At 43.6% G+C, this 20,126-nt stretch overlaps 1 protein-coding gene across 11 annotated transcripts in view; it reads right to left on the bottom strand.

Annotated features, from left to right (window-relative positions):
* Nucleotides 1-1,253: 1,253 nt before the first annotated feature.
* LOC125985293 (adhesion G protein-coupled receptor L2) overlaps nucleotides 1,254-20,126 on the bottom strand; it is a 68,982-nt gene continuing 50,109 nt past the window's right edge. For 5 of the 11 annotated variants that reach the window (XM_049747966.2, XM_049747965.1, XM_049747968.1 and 2 more), the window contains 13 exons: nucleotides 18,794-18,977; nucleotides 16,983-17,105; nucleotides 16,349-16,554; nucleotides 15,788-15,961; nucleotides 14,927-15,136; nucleotides 14,609-14,829; nucleotides 13,200-13,266; nucleotides 11,486-11,577; nucleotides 10,383-10,551; nucleotides 9,769-9,897; nucleotides 9,064-9,160; nucleotides 7,872-7,997; nucleotides 1,254-3,694 (listed from right to left, as the gene is read on the bottom strand). In XM_049747966.2, coding sequence (XP_049603923.1) covers nucleotides 2,874-3,694; nucleotides 7,872-7,997; nucleotides 9,064-9,160; nucleotides 9,769-9,897; nucleotides 10,383-10,551; nucleotides 11,486-11,577; nucleotides 13,200-13,266; nucleotides 14,609-14,829; nucleotides 14,927-15,136; nucleotides 15,788-15,961; nucleotides 16,349-16,554; nucleotides 16,983-17,105; nucleotides 18,794-18,977 — 2,619 coding nt within the window. In that variant the 3' untranslated portion in view covers nucleotides 1,254-2,873. Of the gene's footprint in view, nucleotides 3,695-4,509; nucleotides 4,564-7,871; nucleotides 7,998-9,063; nucleotides 9,161-9,768; nucleotides 9,898-10,382; nucleotides 10,552-11,485; nucleotides 11,578-13,199; nucleotides 13,267-14,608; nucleotides 14,830-14,926; nucleotides 15,137-15,787; nucleotides 15,962-16,348; nucleotides 16,555-16,982; nucleotides 17,106-18,793; nucleotides 18,978-20,126 lie in introns of all 11 variants that reach the window. The other 6 variants (XM_049747969.1, XM_049747970.1, XM_049747978.1 and 3 more) reach the window with 3 other exon arrangements.

Below are 20,126 nucleotides of genomic sequence, written 5' to 3'. Positions count from 1 at the left end.
AAGACAAACCCGTAAAATGTAACTTGAAATATTAGTCTCTGTGCCCAAAAACAATGAAACCAAACAAAAAACACTTACCACCACTGTCGTTAGCTTGCAAGACTTGTTAATCCATGTAAAAAAAAACAAGAGGGAAAAAATTACTGCACTTTAGCTATGGGCTATCCTGCTACTAAGACAGATAGCTGTATTTTAAAATATATTAGTTCTGGAGGAAAACTCTTTAAAATATATAAATAGACTATAAAATAAAACATTCTACAATTACCATAAATAATGAACACTAGCTAACAAGCTATAATGTAAAGAGTGACTTATCTAAACGCTAGCTAGCAAGCCATTATTCATCTTCACTTATCTTTACTGCTTGTTTGGTAGACCTGTAGATACAATACACATTATTTAATCCATCCCTGTTATGTGACTGAATATTATAGAAAATGGTATAATAAATGATTTTCAAAGACACCTACGGTCACCTAGTCCATGATGCATTCGGGTCGTTTTTGCCAGCACTAAAGCAATTTTCTTGGCTGCTAATCAGACGTCTGTTACATTTTTCCCAGTTCATCCTGTGGGAAATTACTTCCAAGTTTCAGTTCATTGTTTAGGGCTCCCACAGTATCATTACTATTTCGGACCATTCTTGGCGGCTCGCTTATCTTTTCCCAGGAAAAAAATTGCAAACAATCGGCCGCCTAACTAGCTGCATAAAGAGACCTAGTTAGCGAATGCCAATGAACACAGCTGAGCACTTAGCGCATAAAGAGACACTTATTTCCCTCCGGGGTTTGATGAGTAAAACAAATGATTGTAGGATTTGTGTTGTACAGAAACAAACAAATGATTCTGCAATGCAGCGCCGTGTCTGCTGGATGGTTCATGAATCAAACCCAGTTACAAGACGCCTTTGGAGGGGATTCGCAAATTGCCTCTGCTTGTACACATCTGGCCACTAAAGATAAGATGATACAAATTTTGGTCAGGATGCGCTTTATTGCATCAATCATGCATCCAAATGCATGGGGATACTCCCCAGAGGTCACCAGACTGATATGTGGCGGATAGCGACGATGTAAGATTCCAGTAGGCCCAAAAGTATGACCTAATACCAAGGGAACATTCCTGAGAATTTTCTGAGGAATGTTTTTCTACTACGCCACAAACATCAAAATAACCTCTGTAGGATCTTACGGAGGCTGGTTACGACACACACAAAGACAGAAATGATTGTCAAAATAAGCATTGGGACATTTGTGAACAAGAAAAAAAATTCACATTTAATTGATTGATATCAAACCAGAGTTGAATTAAATATCAGCTGACAAAGGGCTCTTACAAAAGAAATAACATGAACCTAATCAGTGCCGCAACAACCTTTGAATTTTTTTTTTCCAAACAAATAGTTCCATTAATAAATTAACAAGCGTTAAAGAAAGATAAGTGTCCACAAACAAAAAGTCTGGGTGACACATTTCCTTCAGAGTTGTCCATGAAAGCAAAAGCACTTCACAAGCAGAGACGTGAGCGTATGGATTCAAATCTCTCCCCAAATACTTTTTTTTTTCTTCTTTTAAAACATATTTGATCATACAACAGGTCAAGTGTGAAAGGCAATAAAAGCACATTTTCTCAGTTTTTATTAACCCTACATGAAGACATCTATTAACATGAAAGAGGTGTTAACTTATGAATGGTTGCCTTTTTTTTTTTTAAACTACTTTTTTAAAACATTTTCCTATCTTTTACACGAGTGGTACAGCAAAATATAAATTCTTTAGCTGTTACTTTGACAAGTTAATTGTGCAATAGAGAAAATATAGTAAGGCCTGAGTCTGAATTAGTGGGTTCATTACTTTACAATCGCAACTGTGGAGTTTGTCTAGAACAGTGGTTCTTAACCTTGTTGGAGGTACCGAACCTGCGCATTCACAGAACCCCTCTTTAGCGAAAAAAAAAAAAAAAAAAATTCAAGACAGATGTTTTTTACTGGTGCACAAAATGAGCCTTGCATTATCATCACCTTGTTCAAAGAATAAAACCAACACAATGCATGAACTCAACAAATGACATACCTGCAAATCAGTGTGCCTTTGCGAGACCAGTTCAGATATGCATTATCACGATTTTACACGATAAATGTGTGTTCGGACCCCCGCAGTGGAGGCTCTGCCGAACCCCTGAGACCGACTAGGGTTCGATCGAACCCAGGTTAAGAACCACTGGTCTAGAAAGAGCCAACTATGAAAGCCAACTACTCCTGAGTCATGACTCCTTGAACTGTGACGTGGAATGGTATGTAGCCAACCGAGAACTACCCTGACTGAGGAACAAGGAAGCATCCACAAATAAAAACAAACCAGATGTCACATTTTGTATAAAACAGGTTCGCCAGACGTAGTTTCCAGCGCAGGTCTTTCTTGAGAACATGAACATCCGCCCATCACGATGGATCTTGCAACGTTTCTGTCTTGGAGGACCAGGTTGTAGATCGCGTGGTGGAGCAGAAGCTTGATGTGCATGGTGTCCTGTGTCGTGATTATCGGCACACACCGCACACAGTAAGAGCAAACAATTTTTTTTTTTTTAATGTGTGTGGTTTGTAACTGAAAAAACAATCTTGCAAGATTTGCCAAATCGGTGTCTGTGCATCTCCATAGTCTGTCAGCGAGGTGTTCACAGTTCACCTTTAGGCCTCAGAAGAACTTCGAGTGTCAACGAGTTCCATGTGCAAACAAGAAAAAGGTCAGCGACTCATTCCTTTACCCACCCCGACAACGTCTCAGCTTCCCGGGGCGCTTGTGGAGTGCGGAGCCGGGCTCTGCCGCTCACCTGACATCAACTGATAAGACCTGCCCACTCAGGGTTTGACCTCAGAGGCTGGTGATGATCTGCATCTGTCCGTCGCCGTCCCCCTCTTGGGCGGCGGGCGGCGGGGGGACGAAGCCGTCACTGGGCACTCGGTTTATGTGGTAGTAGGACAGCGGGGGCGCGTCGGCGAGCTCGGGCATGCTTTTATGGTACGCGTCCTCGCCGTCGCTCCGGGTGGAGGGGGAGAGCTTGTCCTCTTCCTCCTCCTCGGGCGGGTACGGTGAAGCGGAGGGCGAGTCCCTCAGGTTGGGCATGCTGGTGTAGAGCGAGTCTCTGTTGTTATTGCTCGCGTCCTCACCTGGCGCGGAGGTCTCCACCTGGTCCTCCAGCTGCCGGGGAGCCTTCTGGGCATTGTAGAGCAGGGAGTGAGTCCTCTGGGGCAAGAGCGGGGCCTCGAGGGCCTCCTTGTGGTGGTGGTGCAGGAGAACCTCCAAGGGTGCGTGGCCTTCCCGCCCGATTCCTCTCTGCGGGGACGACGCCTCGACGTGATCCACCTCGATGGCGTCGTCCTCGCTGCCGCTTCCGCCTCGGTCCACGGCCGCCCTGGTCTGCGGGGCCAGCGGCGGGGTCGTGTTCCGCTGGACGTCGCCGCGGACTCTCGGGACAACGCGAGGCCGCAGGTTGTTGTGCACGATCTCGGATATGATCATCTTCTCAAAGGCGACGTCGTCCAGGTTGAGCCCCCTCATGTCGGGCGGGGGGGCGCGCACGCCAACGGTTTCATAGTCGTCCTCTCGCAGGGAGTAGCTGTTGTTGAAGTTGCCGTTGAGGGGGAGGGTGTCCATGGCGCTGATGTCCCTGCTGTTGCTCAGAGACTGCTGTCCTGCAACAAATGACAGGAGGGAACACGCAAGATGACATTTTCTGCCTTCTAACTAACGACAGTTTATAAATAGACCATCGGCATGGACTTGATACTGCTCAGGACACTTGCTCGCTTATTTTCATGACGACCCGATTAGCTCCAAAACAGGTTTCCACTATGGCGAGAGCCAGTCTATTGCCACATCCACAAAATCAAGGGTATTTCTAAAAGTACTTAAAAATATCACGTACAGCGCATTAGAAAAATATGTAAATTAAATTTAATAACACCTGATAAAAAATGAAACTAATTGATCATATAATATTTAATTTGACATGTACGGATATTGATGTGCATAATTATTTAAGATCTTTGAGGTGTTCTTTGGCTTCTAATAAATTTAGTCAGCATTTTGTATTATTATCATATAAACATAAGCATACAAAAACAGAATCATAAAATACATCAGGAGGGGAAAAAAATACCCATGTATTTGTGGACATGAGCTAAAAGTTGATCCCGAACAATATCTGTGTCATGACGAGAGGTGGCATGACGAGAAGAAACAAAAAGCAGCGCTACGAGAACAACACAGCAGCATACAAAGCAGCCACAGGCACGCTGAACAAAGAAAGAGAAAGAGCACAAGTGAGTTGAACATTAACAATGAATAAAACATTCCACCTCTTCCAAGAAGACAAAAAAAAAAAAAAAAAAATGAGCGATGTGGAACACAGATGGCCCCCCACCTCTGCGCACCCCTCCACAATAAACACACACACATACACACACACACGTTACGACACACACGCAGGCACGGTGCAATGACTCACTTCGCCACCACTCACATCAAGTGTGTCTGCTCAGGCTATGGGGCCTAAGCACAGCTGATGTGCAACAACAAAAAAACAAAAAAAAAGAAAGTGGGGAAAACAAAAAGATGCCGTTTTTTAAAATTGCAGCAGAAACAACAAAATTACTCAAATCAGACACCAAAAAGCAAGAAAAGTCCAATTCAGTCGGCTTGCGTCCTTTGAATAAAAGATATAAAAAGCTTTGTTCGGATTTTTCTGCGTGTGCGTGTGATGGACACTTTTAGAGGAGGACAAAAGCAAGGACGACTGAATCCTAGACTCAGCAGGTGAAGGAAAAAGCTCAGCGGCAAGCACACGTCTGCTAGCGTCAATTATTCCAAGCTCCAAACTCTTACTTTTGATTGACACATGACTTTTGCCTTGCTTTATATAAGACACACATGTGCGCACACACACACGTACACACGCGCGCACAGACGGAGTTCATTCGCCTTTTCCAATGTCAAATTCAAGCACCTTCTCGAGCCGGTTTGAGAGCTTTATATTTATAGAACATACAACACTGCAGCAGTCATTTTGGCAGGAAACGGTAACTCCAGCTATGTAACATGGCAACTCACTGTTCTTTTATATAAAATATGACTTTTTAAAACTTTGTTTACATTAAAAGGATGCTAGCTCTTATTGAAGAAAAATTTGTTAACACAAATGATTTTTTTTCTACCCAAAAATGTTCTTGTAAGTTTTTATCTATAGCACAAAAAAAAAAAGTAAAAATATACAATTGCAATAATTAACAAAATACAATCAAAGCGGCAAACCAAGTGGAGGTTTAATTTGACATACGCGAGTAGACTATTCAGTGAGCCGTATAACCAACACACATTTAAATATAAAAAAAATCCGACCTTGAGACGGCAGCTTGATTGTTTTGTTTGTTGCTGCTGTTGTTTTCCCGAGCACTTGAGCTAACCTTCATACGTTCGCTTTAGTTTGATGTACTTTGATTTCACGAGAGGATTTTATGAGGCGGCGATGCGGCCTTTTTTTTTTTTTTTTTTTTTTGCGAGGAGCTGACATTTTAGCGGCGGCTAGCCCGGCGGAAAAAAAAATCAAAGAAAATCAAAGAAATATATGAAAAGATGACAGCAAGCAAACATGAAAGGGATTTCTTCGAAGGACAGCTAAGGGATGAAAAAAGGAGCACAGAGGTGGAAAGAAATCGGGTGATTATTGGACGAATCGAAATTTGCATGTGTTCATGCACGGACAGGTATTGTCTGCTGGGAGCTTTACAGTTGGGAGAGTGCTTGGGAAAGATGGGGAACTGAATCAGTGTGGACAGCTGCACTCTGGGAATCCATCCAGAGGAAAATTCATCCAAGATGTTTGCGATACTTGTAGGGCGCGAGGAGGAACATCTGCCGAGCATTACTTAGTATTAATACACTCATAAGACATGACGATCGGACTTTTTTTTTCCTCTCCCCAAAGCGCTAAATGTAACGATTATAGCAGGCCAAATGTGAAAAGAAGCTCGCTTCTCCCGCTGCGACCTTTCCTGCTTGGGAATCCGTCATTGGGTTTCCAGGAAAACACCGGTCCATATGTTAGATTGCTTCTTGATCGACTCATAAATAGGATTGTAAATGTGGCTAACGTTCCTCTAGAGGCAGGACTGAGCCACAGCTAACGTGGAAATGTTGGATCTAAATCAACCGTTGCTATTTAAATGTAGGTAATTAAATGAAATACATCGGGTTTTCAATTTACGAGAGCCGCAGCAAAAGACGACATGTACGTACATATATATGACTTTACTACAGCGTTAGCGTGTTATGTTACGATAATGCAGGATGTAATAATTGGTTGGCTGACTCAGGCTAGAACTTAAAAACACAAAAATATCCTAAAAAGAAGAACTAAAAATATTTTTGAAATAATCTAATAATTATTAGCTAACTTTAACAACGTAAAAATGATTAGCTAACTTTAATGATTAGCTAACTTAGCAATATTAGTCGTCAATTGATTTACAAAAGAAAAATAAAAATTAAAAATATATATACCTCACTTGAATGCTATGGAAGACATTTTGTTCCAAAAAAGATTGTCTGACAGCACAAATTTTGGACATTATGGTTATAAGCAACGCGTTTAATTTCCAATGCTGCTTTTGTAGCTTTCTGACTTTGCTCCGCAGCAAGCAAATGACCGAACAGCAGACCAAAACAAAGGTTGTGCTGAGTTGAAGGCATTTGTTCCACTGCTGGACTTTCATCATGCTGCTGTTGCTTTTCTCTATTCTCTTTTAACATCAAATGGGGAGAATATCTAAGGCCTACGACCGTGCGCCGCCGCTGCATCGTGCATGTCTTTTCTTCCCTCTGACTGCCCCCCCCCTTCCCCTCAACTGCGGCAACGTGCAAATAGGTCAGCGTGGATACAAGTCAACATCGACTAAATAAAATATAACTTTTACATAGTGTTTTTCGCCGCCGACTAACGATCAGTGGCGCAAATGATGACCCCCCCACCAGATGCATTAACAATCACACTTTTTCACGTCTGTTTTCAATCACATTGTTCAAAAAATATTTACGACAAAATTGATAATTTTTGGCGCCAATTCTGAATTTTCAGATTTTGTTTTTTACTCGGTAGCTTTAAATAATAATATATTTTAAATCCCAAAAGTAGAAAATGAGATTTCACAGCATTGTGCGCTGTTCGTCTGCTCCACTAACGAGCAACAGGATAGGTCTTAGTGCCTTATTCCTGCAGGTAATGCTTTGCTTGAGATGGGAGGGAAAAAAAAAAAGTTTTAGTCCATCACCAAGACTGGACTTTGCTTTGATCTCGCACACATCCATCATTACTTGTTTCTCTGACTCTCGATACTACATGGAAGAAAGATGTAAACAGCTTTTTTTCGGTGCCACAGGATAAATCAAAAGTGTATGACGAGCCAATGGAGAAACAAAACAAAAGAAAATGCTATTAAAAGACTTTTTAAGAAAAAAGAAAAATCGGATATTCTTGTAACATTATAGACTCAATTCTTACAAGTAAAATAAAATGCAATTCTTACAAGTTATCCCGTCTTATATTTTCTAAAATATTTCTTTTTAATAATAAATTTAACATATATGATTTAAGTGTTTTAAATGGATTGTGCTCCTCATATTATTATTATAAAAAAAATTAAAAAACATTTTGGAAATTATATATTAAAAATACTTTTAGGGACACATAAGGCCATCCCTGATTAAAAATAGCTTTTGACGAGTGTTATAATAAGTGGGTCTTTTTGTCTTCAACACGTTAGCGTGCAAACAAATGAAAAGCGCAAGCAGGCAGTGAAGGCAGGAGATGCACACCTGGAGAGTGAAAGGTCGGTGGAGAAGGAGTGTTGCACACCACCGTCTCTGCCAGCAGGTTGTTATAAGGGTTAATGTCGTGGGTACGGAGGAGGGGGTTAGTGAGGAGGTAGTTGCCCGTCATGCCTGAAATCAAAAACAAGAGCAATTTCACCCACTTCAACACACCAAATCAAGTTAGTGCACTGCTAGCAAGCAAATCCCATTTAGCATGCAGCTACATTGATGTTTTAGAAGAGACTTTCTAAAACTTTTTCAGGCCTCACCCTGGCAAAACATCCAAATTCAAAATCAAGTCCGCTTAGCATACATCGATGTTCATTTCTCTCACAATATTCTCAAAGCGTGAAATCAGGCAACCCACAAAAAACGGCTTCAAGCTGCTTGTTAAATCTACCCCAAAAAAAAAGAACCTTTCTAAAAACTTTGAAATCAACACATACGCTTCCAAAAAAGGAGCCCACACTCGGGAAGCATAAAGACGTCGCCATTCGCGAGACATCCCCCTAACAAGCAGTCAAACAATATTAGCGCGACACGTGTTGACAACACGATCATCCGCAGCGTTTATGTGTAACAAATTCCTCCATACAAAAATCATCCAGCCGAGACGCAAGACAAAAAACACTGCATTCTTATCACCCGCCGCATGCCGTCTGTGTAAAGAATATGACGAATCATCTCGCTCATTTAGATTTAGGTCGGTGAGCTTGCTTTCGCTGCGCTGGTGTCCTTTTTTAGAAAGACGAAAAAAAAAAAGCTTGAGATTTCTAATTACGCTCCAAAATCTGCAGCCGCGCAGCGGGGAGCTTTGGCAGTGTCGGCATTCATCCCCAAACACGTTCTGACCTCCGCCTGACTCACTCATCTCATCCCTCCCCTTCCCCCTGACAAGCTCTGTAGGCTCCAAATGAGTGAGGCCTCTCCTGTCACCAGTGCCGCCATTTCAACCCATCAGGCCTGAAATATCACTACTACTTTTTTTTTTTCTTAAAAGATGATCCAAAAGGCAGCAGGAGAGAACAGCAGACAGCTCCAGACTTTGTGATATGCTATTGTGTGCTATTTTTGAACGCTTAAGCGAAAGAGGCGGGGAAAAAAGAGCTTTTAAAGTCTGCATCCTTCCCGCCGCCGCCGCCATTAAAGCGACAAACGGGATCTCAAAGAGAATAACACCTAGCGGCTTGCTTACCCTGGTTGAGCGTGGAAGTGCTGTTTATGTCTCCCGAGATGAAGGAGGACTCCGACTGCTTCCTCACCGTGTCGTTCCACATGCGCCTGATGCGGCTCTGCGTGCACAACGAGAAAGGGAGACGCCGATCAACAGTGTGTCGCCGTCAGCGTTTAAGTGCTTTAGCGTCTCCAACTTTGCGTCTCATCTAAAAATGGATAACTGAAAGATTGTCTTTATATTCCGCAGCAATTCCCATAGGAAATCTTCAAATGGAGTTAAATCAATTTTGTGAAAGCTCAAATGTGCAGAAGGGAATTATGGAATTGTACTTAAATGGTTTAAAAATGATTATTCATAAACGACAAGTCATGTATTAGTGACAATGAAGTGCTCTTCCGCTCGATGGTAGATTCCCACTTGTTACCATTCACGGGACAGAAGAAGCTTTTTGGTTTCACACAGAGCGAGTAAATTGAAACTAAACTATCATTACTTCAGTATATAAACCTTTTGTGACACTTTTATTTGATAAAAAATGGTGCCTTGGCTCAATAAAGTTGGGTTAACTCGGAGTAATTTAGTCCATGAGATGAATGCTCTAGTCTTGAGAATGTTTTTTCTTGGTCTTGGCTGCACCACACAGGGGCGCTAGGTGTTAAATGATATAAATTCTTTCTGCATGGCTACGCACTTAAGTGGGCACTTTTTTTTGCCACGACTGACCTGGGTAGCGGAAGAGTAGCGCGCCGTGGTCCGAGACGTGGCCGTCTTTACGGAGCTGTGGGGGCCCTTGGGCGGCAGGGCGCCGCAGCATCGAGATTGACGGAAACATTTGCTGTACTCTTTGCGGACCTGCGCAGGAAAAAGGTTGAGAGCCTTCAGAAGCTTTTATCAAATGTCACCCATAGCTCCTTAAATGCCACCTTGTAGTTTAAAATGAAGCAATAATTAAAACATACATTTACCCAGACGATGATTATGGGTTGTTTTAAAAAAAAAAAAACTTCAACCAAGTGTTGATTCAGTGCCAAATCTTTAACCAGCATTTTATTAAACAATAAAAAATATTCTCCTTTCTCAGCTTGTGACACATCCACCGAGCGTAACTTGGAAATTTCAAGATTCAATGAAGTTTGAAGGTGGCCCTGATTTCCGCCTCATTGACCTGTCGTGAGATGTGAATTCCATTTGCCAAACGTGTCAGACTTTAAATGTGAAATTAACTGGGGTAATTGGCGGTACAACTCCGAGTGCCATCAACATGTGCAAAAGTATTTTTCTTCCCCTCAAATTAAAGATCGAACGTCGACATTGGGTGTCATTGACACAAGCGTTACCTTCTTCTGCAGGAGGCAGTGGAAGATGAAGATGAACATTCCTTGAAGGGTGTTGAAGATGGTGAAGAGGTACGCCATCACCACTGAGGATTCGTTGAGGAAAAACAGGCCAAAGGACCACGTCAGGCCCAAAAGACAAAGCAAGACAAACGTTCCCAACACCCAGGACCTGTCCCAAAGGAGCAGATGAAAAAAAAAAATAATGAGACACGGTAAAGGTTTTGCTTGTGCTGCTTCCAGGAAAAGCCCGGAGGAAACGCGATCGCTCGCGAGTCAGTTTGGATGACGACTGTCGACAAGTGAGACGCCCCCGGAGAGAGCGCGCGACTCCGGGAAATCTTAGTAGGAAAAACGAGAGGCGGAATGGAGAAAGACGGCCGATTGCGTGCTCGCGACCGCATTTGAGCTCATAATCACACAGGATGTAACCTTCCGTTTAACTTTTGTACACGCGCGACTGATTTGAGTTAGCGCCCGAATTAGAGGCGCTTAATGAGATGTGACAGCTGGGGATGAAAAGTCAAATGTGAGCCAAACAAGCTTTGATTAGGAAACCTATAAAAAGGAAAATGTGCAAAATGAGAGAAATTGGGTCATTAATCACGTCGGCTTGTTGTGATGATCGCTTTTGCTTCCTCGACGTGTGCGGTTCAACCCGTTTTCTAACAACTCCGATAGAAAGAAAGCAAATCTCGTGATGCTGTCATGAGCAAAAATAAAATATACGACCTGGAGACATTTTTTATTTTTTTTATGATTTTGGCCTTTACGCACTACCGCACTGACCTTGGAATTAAAAATATTCAATGCGAGTCGACTCGAAGCTTTCATGTAAGTTTCAATTAACATTATACGTCTATTCGAACAATTTTCAAGTCCAATGTGATATTTTGTACTTTGTGGTCGCAGTTTGACAGGAGCTGCCACGGCAGTCAGAGAGATCTGCCGGGCTACGTTTCATACATCCCCTCAGCACGACCTCGACATGAAATGGCCGCGATGCCTTCACGGTCCATATTTTAAATGCATCTTTCAGTAGCAGTGCGGTACTGTCTGTTTTTAGACTGAGCAACACCTGATCGTCCCCGAGGGATGACTCTCACCTGATCCCCCCTAGCCTGGAGGAATCGGGTGGAATGGAGGTGGATTTCTTCACCATCTTGTACATGGTCACCACCAGGAAGAGGACGTTGACCTGTCAAAACAAACACGTGTCACGCTGAAACGCGGTGCACTTAGAGTCAGACTGACTTTCGAGCACGGTGGCGGAAAGGTTACCGAGCGAAAAATTAAATACTTCAGCAGATTTTCTCGAGGGGGGGGAGGGTTAATAAGAGGTTAACGCCAGCGCTCGACCTCAGGCGGCAACATGCTTCATATGGAGGCAGCGAAAATGATCTGAAAGGCTCCAGACAAGCACTTGAGGGGAAAAGAATGAAGGTGAGGTGCCATATTTTTTCGAGCCATTCATCCCGTCATGTTTTCCAACATTCCTGGTGTCCCGGGAAGCACCGGAGGGCTCAGAGCCAGCGTGCGGAAAAGGAAAGAGACGGGCTTCAATTTCGCATAACACCTTTGAAATGAATTCCAGCGTGCAGTATCGACTAAAAGAAACGATTCAAAATGTGATGAAGTGCCTGGCGTGACAGGAATATACTCCAACAACTGTATTCTGTATCTTCAAGCAGAGAAAGGGGGAGGCCTCCAATTTGGGGATGACTCGATTAGGGTGGAGGCCTTTATTGAACTTTTAAAAATATATGCTTGGTTGAAATGCTTTAACAACGCCCAACGACCTAATTTCCAAAATGTGTCCAGAGCTCCTGAAATCTCCTCAAAAGGTTATTTCCTGACGAAACAAAAGGAAAGCTTGCGGGGAACGTTAACGATCAGAAGGTGAGGCCACCGTCTTCCGGATGCTTTGTGCCGGTCTGCTGCACTTGACTTCTGTCTGCATGATGCATTTAAGGCAGTAACGACAACAGCCGATCAAATTTACAGGAGGAGAAAGCCTTTTCGGGCTCTGAAGGTCTTTCTTACTCGCCTGCCAAATTCATCTATAAAAAAGGTACTCTCAGGCAATTCCGAGCTTGATTTTACAAGCTACGGACATGGCGGTTTTGTGGACGGGGTCGTCAAAAGGGACATCTGCTTGTTCATTTTGGAGAAGGCACTTATCGATACATGCTGTGGATTAATTTTGGGGCCACTATTTGAGGAAATGGTATTTTAGTGAACTGAGGTTATTGCAATTTCAAGTAGAATCACATACAACTGAGTCGTCGCCGATACCAAGAACCGATACTTGTTCATTTAAAAGTCTCTCAATGGTGCAAGGCATAATTTGCAGTCATGTCTGACATCATGGCTCCTTCCTGGAAGGTATACGTCAAGCTGGTGTAATTTTTACGTATCTTGTTCCAATACTTTTGCTCAAATGATTGGGTTCAAACAAAATGTCTTTTAAATTGTGTATCCGGCAGGGAGACAAGACACGATCCTCCGCCAAAGGTCATATTGCCCACCCACTCGTTTCTTCCATCTTGTTTTCCGACTGAGCAAATGACCTTCATGCCCGTGACAACTCTAGATGAGACCACCATCATCCTCCTCCTCCTCCTCCTCCTCGGAGCAAGCCTTTAAGTTGTTTCTGATTCCAAAGGATTTTTCATGGCCGAGTGGATGCCGCAGATGTCCTCGTGTCAGCGGCGCTAATGGCACCACTTGGCTTTCATGCAAATTGATCCGGAGGCGGCTTGCATTACCACAAAAAAAAAAAAAAATCCATAACCTGAGTTCATAGTTTTTTCGACTTACCACGATTAAGAAAGTAACTGGGCCGACGAAGCTCGAGAGGAAATGGTTGTCCACCCGCACCCAGCACCTGCAGAGGACAAAAAAGGTCATTAAAAAGCCTAAATAAGGTTCAAGAGGTTTCAATAATTTTACATTTACAAATGCTGTCTAATTACAGCAGATATAATTTTAGCTTGTGAACAATAGTATGGATGGGAGTGTCCCTTTTTTGGCTGAGCGGAACTGAAACGGTAATCCTTTTTTTTTTTTACAATTAGTTTATATAAACGGTCACAAATCAATAGCACAAATATGTGAATAAAATTGCCACAAATGGAGATGTGTCAAATATTAAATGAATGCTTACTTAATCAACGATCAATTAGTACCGTATGAATAAAATCAAATTGAAGTCCAATCATGGCTTCCTGAATGATGTTTTGATCCACTATTCCATTTGAATCTGCTTCCAAGTACGCATCTCAGTTGCTGCTTGATGAAAATCAGATGTTATTCAACAAAATGCCTTTTCGCTTATATGCTATGATTTGAAAGTGCGGTGAAACGTTACGCAACGTTATGCATCTTCGCCATCACTTTGCTTTCACGCGGTTTCTCGGCCGCGGCAGTTTTGTTTTTGGGATATATTTCCATAGATACCAAACACTCACAGTAGCATCTTCACTACCGAGGGAGTAGGAAGTATGTAACTTGACATTTTTCTCGCTGTTGCCATGGTGAATTGAGATATTGGGGATCCATTGATTTTTTTTTTTGTTGTTGTGGTCATGCCTACGCTCAGCTCAAGGTGAACATACAGCAGGTTGACTCCACTAATTTGGATCAGACGCTCTGGAACTGAGTCACTTTTGGATTTGGGAGGATCCCAATTCAGCTTTTCATCCACAGAAGGCAACTCGTCTTCAAAGATGAAAACCAAATCCGAAAGTGGGGCGGCATTTCTTGTTTGAATAATTAATGGAACAGGACACATCTGAGGATGAGAAACTTGCTCGGCGGGGAAAGGCTCAGAGTCGAGTTGCTGTTCCTCGGCATTGAGATAAATGTTTTGGATTTCAAATCAGATGCTGATATTTGTCTCAGATTCATCTCGAGTTGTCAAGCCGAAATAGATTCGCCCTCACTGTCCCAATACTTTTGGTGACAAGCGTCAAATGTGCCATAGGAATGAAGACGCAAAATGAAAATAAATAAATAATTCTTTTTGCTAGCCGGCAAAAGAGAAGCACATCAACCTTTTAAATGACAAGGTCGGCAATTACCAGCGTGCAAAGAATAAAAAAAAAAAAAACCGGTGCATTCATTAGTGTTGCGGCTTTACACTTAGCCAGGGTGTAAATTTTCCAGCGGGCCAGAGAGAGGTCATCGCCATCATTACGGAAGTGACGGAGTAGGATTGGCGAACTTACGCTCGCGGCGTGCCGTATCTGCGGTAGTCGACGGCCGCCGAGAAGCCCACCACGGCCGCCGGGAAAAGGTAGCCGGCCAGGTAGTAGTACTTGCGGCGTGAGAACTCGCTCTCAAACACCTCCACCAGCATTAGGTGCAGCTCCACGCCCTCCAAGCACATCCAGGCGAAGGCCGCCAGGAAACAAAAGTGCAGGACGCCGGCGATGATGGAGCACACCAGCTGACGGGAGAAAGAGAAGTTGAATCGAGGTGGCATTTCCGTCAGACCTTAAATGGGGAGTTGAAGACGAGGAGGAAAAAAAAAAAACCTTGGTTACCTTGGGTTCGGTCATGTTGATGCCCACCAGGAAGATGAGCTCGCCGACAAAGAGGTTGAGGCAGAGGTTCTTGTGGATGGTGTTGTGGTCGCTCTGCAGGCCCTTGAAGAAGCAGAAGGTGTACAGGCTGATGGCCAGGCACACCAGCGACACGGCGATGCCCATCCGAGTGATGACGGTGAGGAGGAGTTCGTGGACGCTCCCTTTGCTCTGTAGGTAGAGACATAAAAGGTGGCAACATGAATGGGGGAAAAAAAAAAATGTTGCGCAATCTGTTCATGCTTGTTTGGCCTTGCCGGAGATCTGCGGCCCACCGAGTGCCATTTGGAGAGAGCTGTAATGCGGAGCTACTTGTGGCGCTTTCATCTTTCTGAGGTCAAAGATCTAAAAAGTAAGCCCGTTTCACACAAAAGTGAAAATAGCAGAGTGCCGCTCGCAAAATATCACTCCTGCAAGTCGGGCAAATCCTCCTATGATATTTGCACTTTTATTGAAGGCGAGGGCTGCGGCGGAGGTGCTGCGAAGGCAATTGGCGAGAGGCTAAGCCCTTCCTCGGGGGGCTCCGCTTTCAAGCTGCGGTTAAGGTTGAGGTTAAGACAGATGACGAGGGGGGGGACGGGTTCACGAGCAGGGGACGCATTATTCAATCAGCCGCAAAGCCATCCCCCCCGCATTTACGACGGCGCCCCGTCCTCGCTACGTTTACAATTCGTCATGTCGTTAAATTGTATTTGGTGAGCAAAACGCAGGAAGGAAGTCGAAGCTGCGGCCGTCCCGTTTTCAGCGATTCTCCACCACGTATGTGTGAAATATTAGATGGTGACCACAGTGAAATAGAATAAGCTCCTCCCCCCCACTTACCACGTTCCCCCGGTGGGCCATGAGGATGGCAAAGTTGGTGAGGTGGTTGCAGGAGCAGGTGGTGTGACTCTTGTTAGTGTCCAACAACTTGCAGCCCTGAGTGGACCAGTATCCCATCATGCTCCGCTCGGAATAATTCCAGAAGGAACAGTTGGGATTGTAGTAGTTCTCCTTCTGCATGGAAGAGGAAGGGGAAAAAAAATGAATCATACATGAGCGGCGGGCGCGCTGCAATATGCATGGCCGCACCTTGTACATTTTCAGGCCTCTGACTGCGCCGGCGAGGAGGGGAGTGCGTTGTACAAATAAGTGTCAATTTATATTCTTTGAGTGCGCGCCAAGGTGGGAAGGAAGTGCATGAAAGAGATCCAAATTAGGGAATAAAAGAAAGACGAGATGCAACGAGGGTTACTATAGCGACGCGCGGATGGAATTCGACTTTTGCGATTCTCCGCTGTGTTCTGGGCTAATTGCTATGTGTGACAAAAGTGCAACATTGACGTTTTCCCTCTAATGGCTTGCGTCGGGCGTCGGCGGATTTGCGCGCAGCTGCGGTCTTACGTCCAGGTGCTCCAGCGTGAAGATCACGGGGTCGGCCACAAACACGCGGCTGGACTCCTTGGTGATGGAGGCGGAGAGGATGTGGGAGTTGACCGTGAGCGAGAGGTTATGCGCGCCGCCGTCCCCGAGGCCCCGCAGCGTGGCGTTCTCCGTGCTGAGGAACTGACCCAGGTGTTTGTACAGCACAAAGACCAGCTTGGCCACACCTGCAACACATCACGCACATGAGAGTGGCGGGGGAGGAGAACACACACGCAGGCATGAAATCAACCTCGGAGCAGAAGAAAGATGACACTTGAGGGATTTGCGTTATTTCTTTTTGTGGGAGTGAGTGGGGTCACAGTTTACATAGGGTCTGATACTTTTTTTATTTGCCATAATTTAATGTAGAGGTTATTTTTTTAAGATTATTTTTTTAATTTAAATTTGTTTTTAATTAATTAATAAAAATAATGAGAATATTTTTTTAATATATGATTTTTTTATTTAATTTTTTTTATTTCGTGAACTGATTACATCAATCATTGTCATAGCATATTTGTTATGGTATTATTATTATTAAAACTTGATGCGCCACAAAAAATGAGGGCAGGTTCATCTAGAAAGGCTGACTTGCAATTGACTTTTTTCTCACCATTTTTACTGTTGACTTTGACCGTGTTGGAGGAGAGCTGGAGAGTGGATCCGCCCCTGCTGGTCTGTGGGAACCTGAAGTCCTGCACCTGGCCGTCTGTGCTCACCACGTACACATCCATCACTGAGAGGGGCAATGCATCAGTTACGGGAGGGAGAAAAAAAAAAACAAGACAAGAATGGTTAATAGAGCAAAAACAAAGAAGAAAAGCAACCGTCAGGTGCTTGTTGAGGTTCATTGTAGCGGTGAGAAAACAAGACCCCATGCAGTGCCATTTACTTACCGCCAAATACGTTTGGAGGCTGCTGGATAGAAAAGAAATAAATAACAACAAGGCATTGTGCTTGCAAAAGGATGAGCGTGCAGCCTTCCTGCCGCATGAATGTCAAATATTCAGAGGATCAAAAATATCATTGAGCTTTTACTTTGACGTCCTCAACCCCCCCCCCCACCCCCTGTGGCTTTAGATGACTCTGGGCTCCATGAGCAAATCTCTGTGAAAATCCTCCAAATTCCCACAGCCCCTCCTCTCCGCCGCCGCGCCAGCTGCCGGGTGGCGCTGCCTTTGATGTACGAAATTACCGACGGGGTCAGGAGGACGACGCCGCCGCTCGCTGGCTCGCACCAGAAAATGGCCTGGCTTTCCGTAGATAGATGGCTCCTGACAGACAAAGATGAGGGATTGCCCTCTCCGGTCTTGGCTGTCTGTCTTGATTTTATTTTTTGTTACTTCAAGCGCTGCGTTTGCAACCGGGCTCCAGTGTGTGTTGCTGACGCTCAGCCGGAGGTGTTGTTTGGGTCACCTGCTAATTGGATCCGAACGGCAGCACTGGCTTCTTCTCACCTCGTGAAAGGAGGTCGGATATGATACTTTCACTTCAGCTCACCGAGTGACACCTGGGAGTAGTGAAGTGACTCGAGAGCCTCGCGTCATCTATTCAAGTAAATATCTTGACAATTCTGCCGACGACAGCACAATTTGTTTTGTGTAACGTTAAAAATTGAAGTGATAAAGCCACAGATTGGTTTGCATTATGATTGCAGTATAACCTGTTGATTTCAGCGATTTGATTTATTCATTTATTATTTCAGCAATTCAGTTTTTTTTTTAATTTATTTATTCGTTTATTTCAGCGATTCAGTTTTTTTTTAATTTATTCGTTTATTTCAGCGATTGCATTTATTTATTTATTTATTTTACATCTCCAAGGTATTGCAAATTGGCAGACTACTACTTCTGACTTGAATATAAATTCTGGGAGGCACTCAAGGGACCCAACAATTAGGCAATTAAAAAGCACCTTTTGAATAATCGTTCCCCCTTTAAAGCGTGAGAGAAATGGTCCTTTGACTCTGAAATTCTGCTTTTGTCTACCGAGGTCCCTCATTACTTCAGAGAAACCTAAGAACTGCCCACAGCTCATTAAAAAAAAGTATTAATCAGCGCTCGGACAAGGAACAAAGTTGGCGATCAGCTCGGGTAAATGGCAGTTAGGAAAGCCAAGGCCACGCCAGTGGAACAATGTCCTTCACATGGCGTCTTTGTTTCGAGCTCCGGGAGTGTGTTCCTAGTTCATCCGCTGCTCGATGAGGTGACTTGCCTGATGGAAAATCAATGAGGTAGAAAGCTAACCTGACTGATACCACCTTGAAGAAAAAGAAAGAAAAAAAAAAGCAAAGAAAGAAAAGCACCCGTGGAGGATTACGCTCGTCTTGGAGCGGCTGAGACATTTCCTTTTACTTTAAGATGGCGGCGGGCCAGCCGGCGAGACGAGTAATAGGGCGAGCATTGTGAGTGACGGGCCACTTACCGATGTTCTCGGCGGGCACTTTGACGATGGACGGCTCGATGAGGTTCTCGGCAAAGACGAAGGCTCCTTCCTCCAGGGTGTCCAGCATCATAGTGGCGACGTGCGTCTGCTCTGTGGAGTTCATGTCGCGCCACGACTTCAGAGCCTCGGGCTTCAGGAGATTGTTCACCGTGTCCACGATGGCCTGTAACCACACGTCAAATGTCAGCCACGCACATTTTGGGTTTTAATAACAAAATGGGGGGGAGGGAGCGAGCCGGGGTGAACGATAAAAAGGGCATGCATGGCCGACAGTGACAACAACTGATATATCGACAAAATTATGACCCAAGTAAGCTCAGGAGAAAGGAGAACTTAAAGGAAGACAAAAAGGAAGCATCTTTTTTCACCTTCGCTCATCTAATTTATTGAAGAAGAAGAATGACAAAAGGCCACAGGGAGAGAGCAACCCCCCCCAAAAAAAAAAAAAAAAATCCAGCAAAGAATAATCTTGAGCCTGTCGTGACCTTGAATTCACCCCCCCCAAGGAAGACGGGGCATTATCATCAAATCTGTGTCCAAAGTGGCAGTCTGAAGCAAAATGGTGGAAAGAAATTGCCTTGTTTTCAATGTCAATCCTTTCATTTCCTGCTTTATGATAAGTTGCAAGTAAGCTAAACATTCCACGCGAGTATCGTATGTTGGTAAAACAACGCCGACCTTGCCAGCGCTAGTTCAGGACTCCGTCGTATTGTTTATTTCTATTGCGCAAGATGGTGGTTAACCATGAATAACATCGTTTATATGACATATATTATGTTTACTTTTTTGGATTGTGTGTATTATTATTGTTCATGTGACCGAGGGTGCTGTGGAATATTTTATCGAAAGTAAAACTGAAGGTAATGATAGAGAACAGAGCATTTGAATAAAAAAAAAAAAAAAAAAGCCCCGTGCCAAAAATTGCCATGTTTGGCTGAGAATATATTTTCAGTCGCTATATTATATCATGGCTTGATGCTTTTTAATAGTGAGTCCAAAATCACAATTGGGTTTGTTTTTAAGGTTAATAATTGGTTCACATTGAGAACCAGGATGGGAACAGAAACAAAACAGATTTGTAAAAAAAAAAAAAAAAAAAAAGGGTAGCTCTTTTCTTTTGAAGTGACATTTCGAGTAATGAAGACCTAAAAAATTTACTTGCATAGAAGGATTTTTAGGGCTCTAACTCACGCTGGAAACTGCAAATATAACAAGTACTGAACTATTATATATATATATTATATTATTATTTTTTAAAAAAGACTATAAACGGAATTTTGTACAGCCTTGGCTCCATTTGAAGAGCCCGTGA

This window comes from Syngnathus scovelli, chromosome 17 (assembly GCF_024217435.2).
Source record: "Syngnathus scovelli strain Florida chromosome 17, RoL_Ssco_1.2, whole genome shotgun sequence".
Lineage (NCBI taxonomy): Eukaryota > Metazoa > Chordata > Actinopteri > Syngnathiformes > Syngnathidae > Syngnathus > Syngnathus scovelli.
The sequence above is the reverse complement of the archived record's forward strand: the minus strand, read 5'-3'. Positions and strand labels throughout refer to the sequence as shown.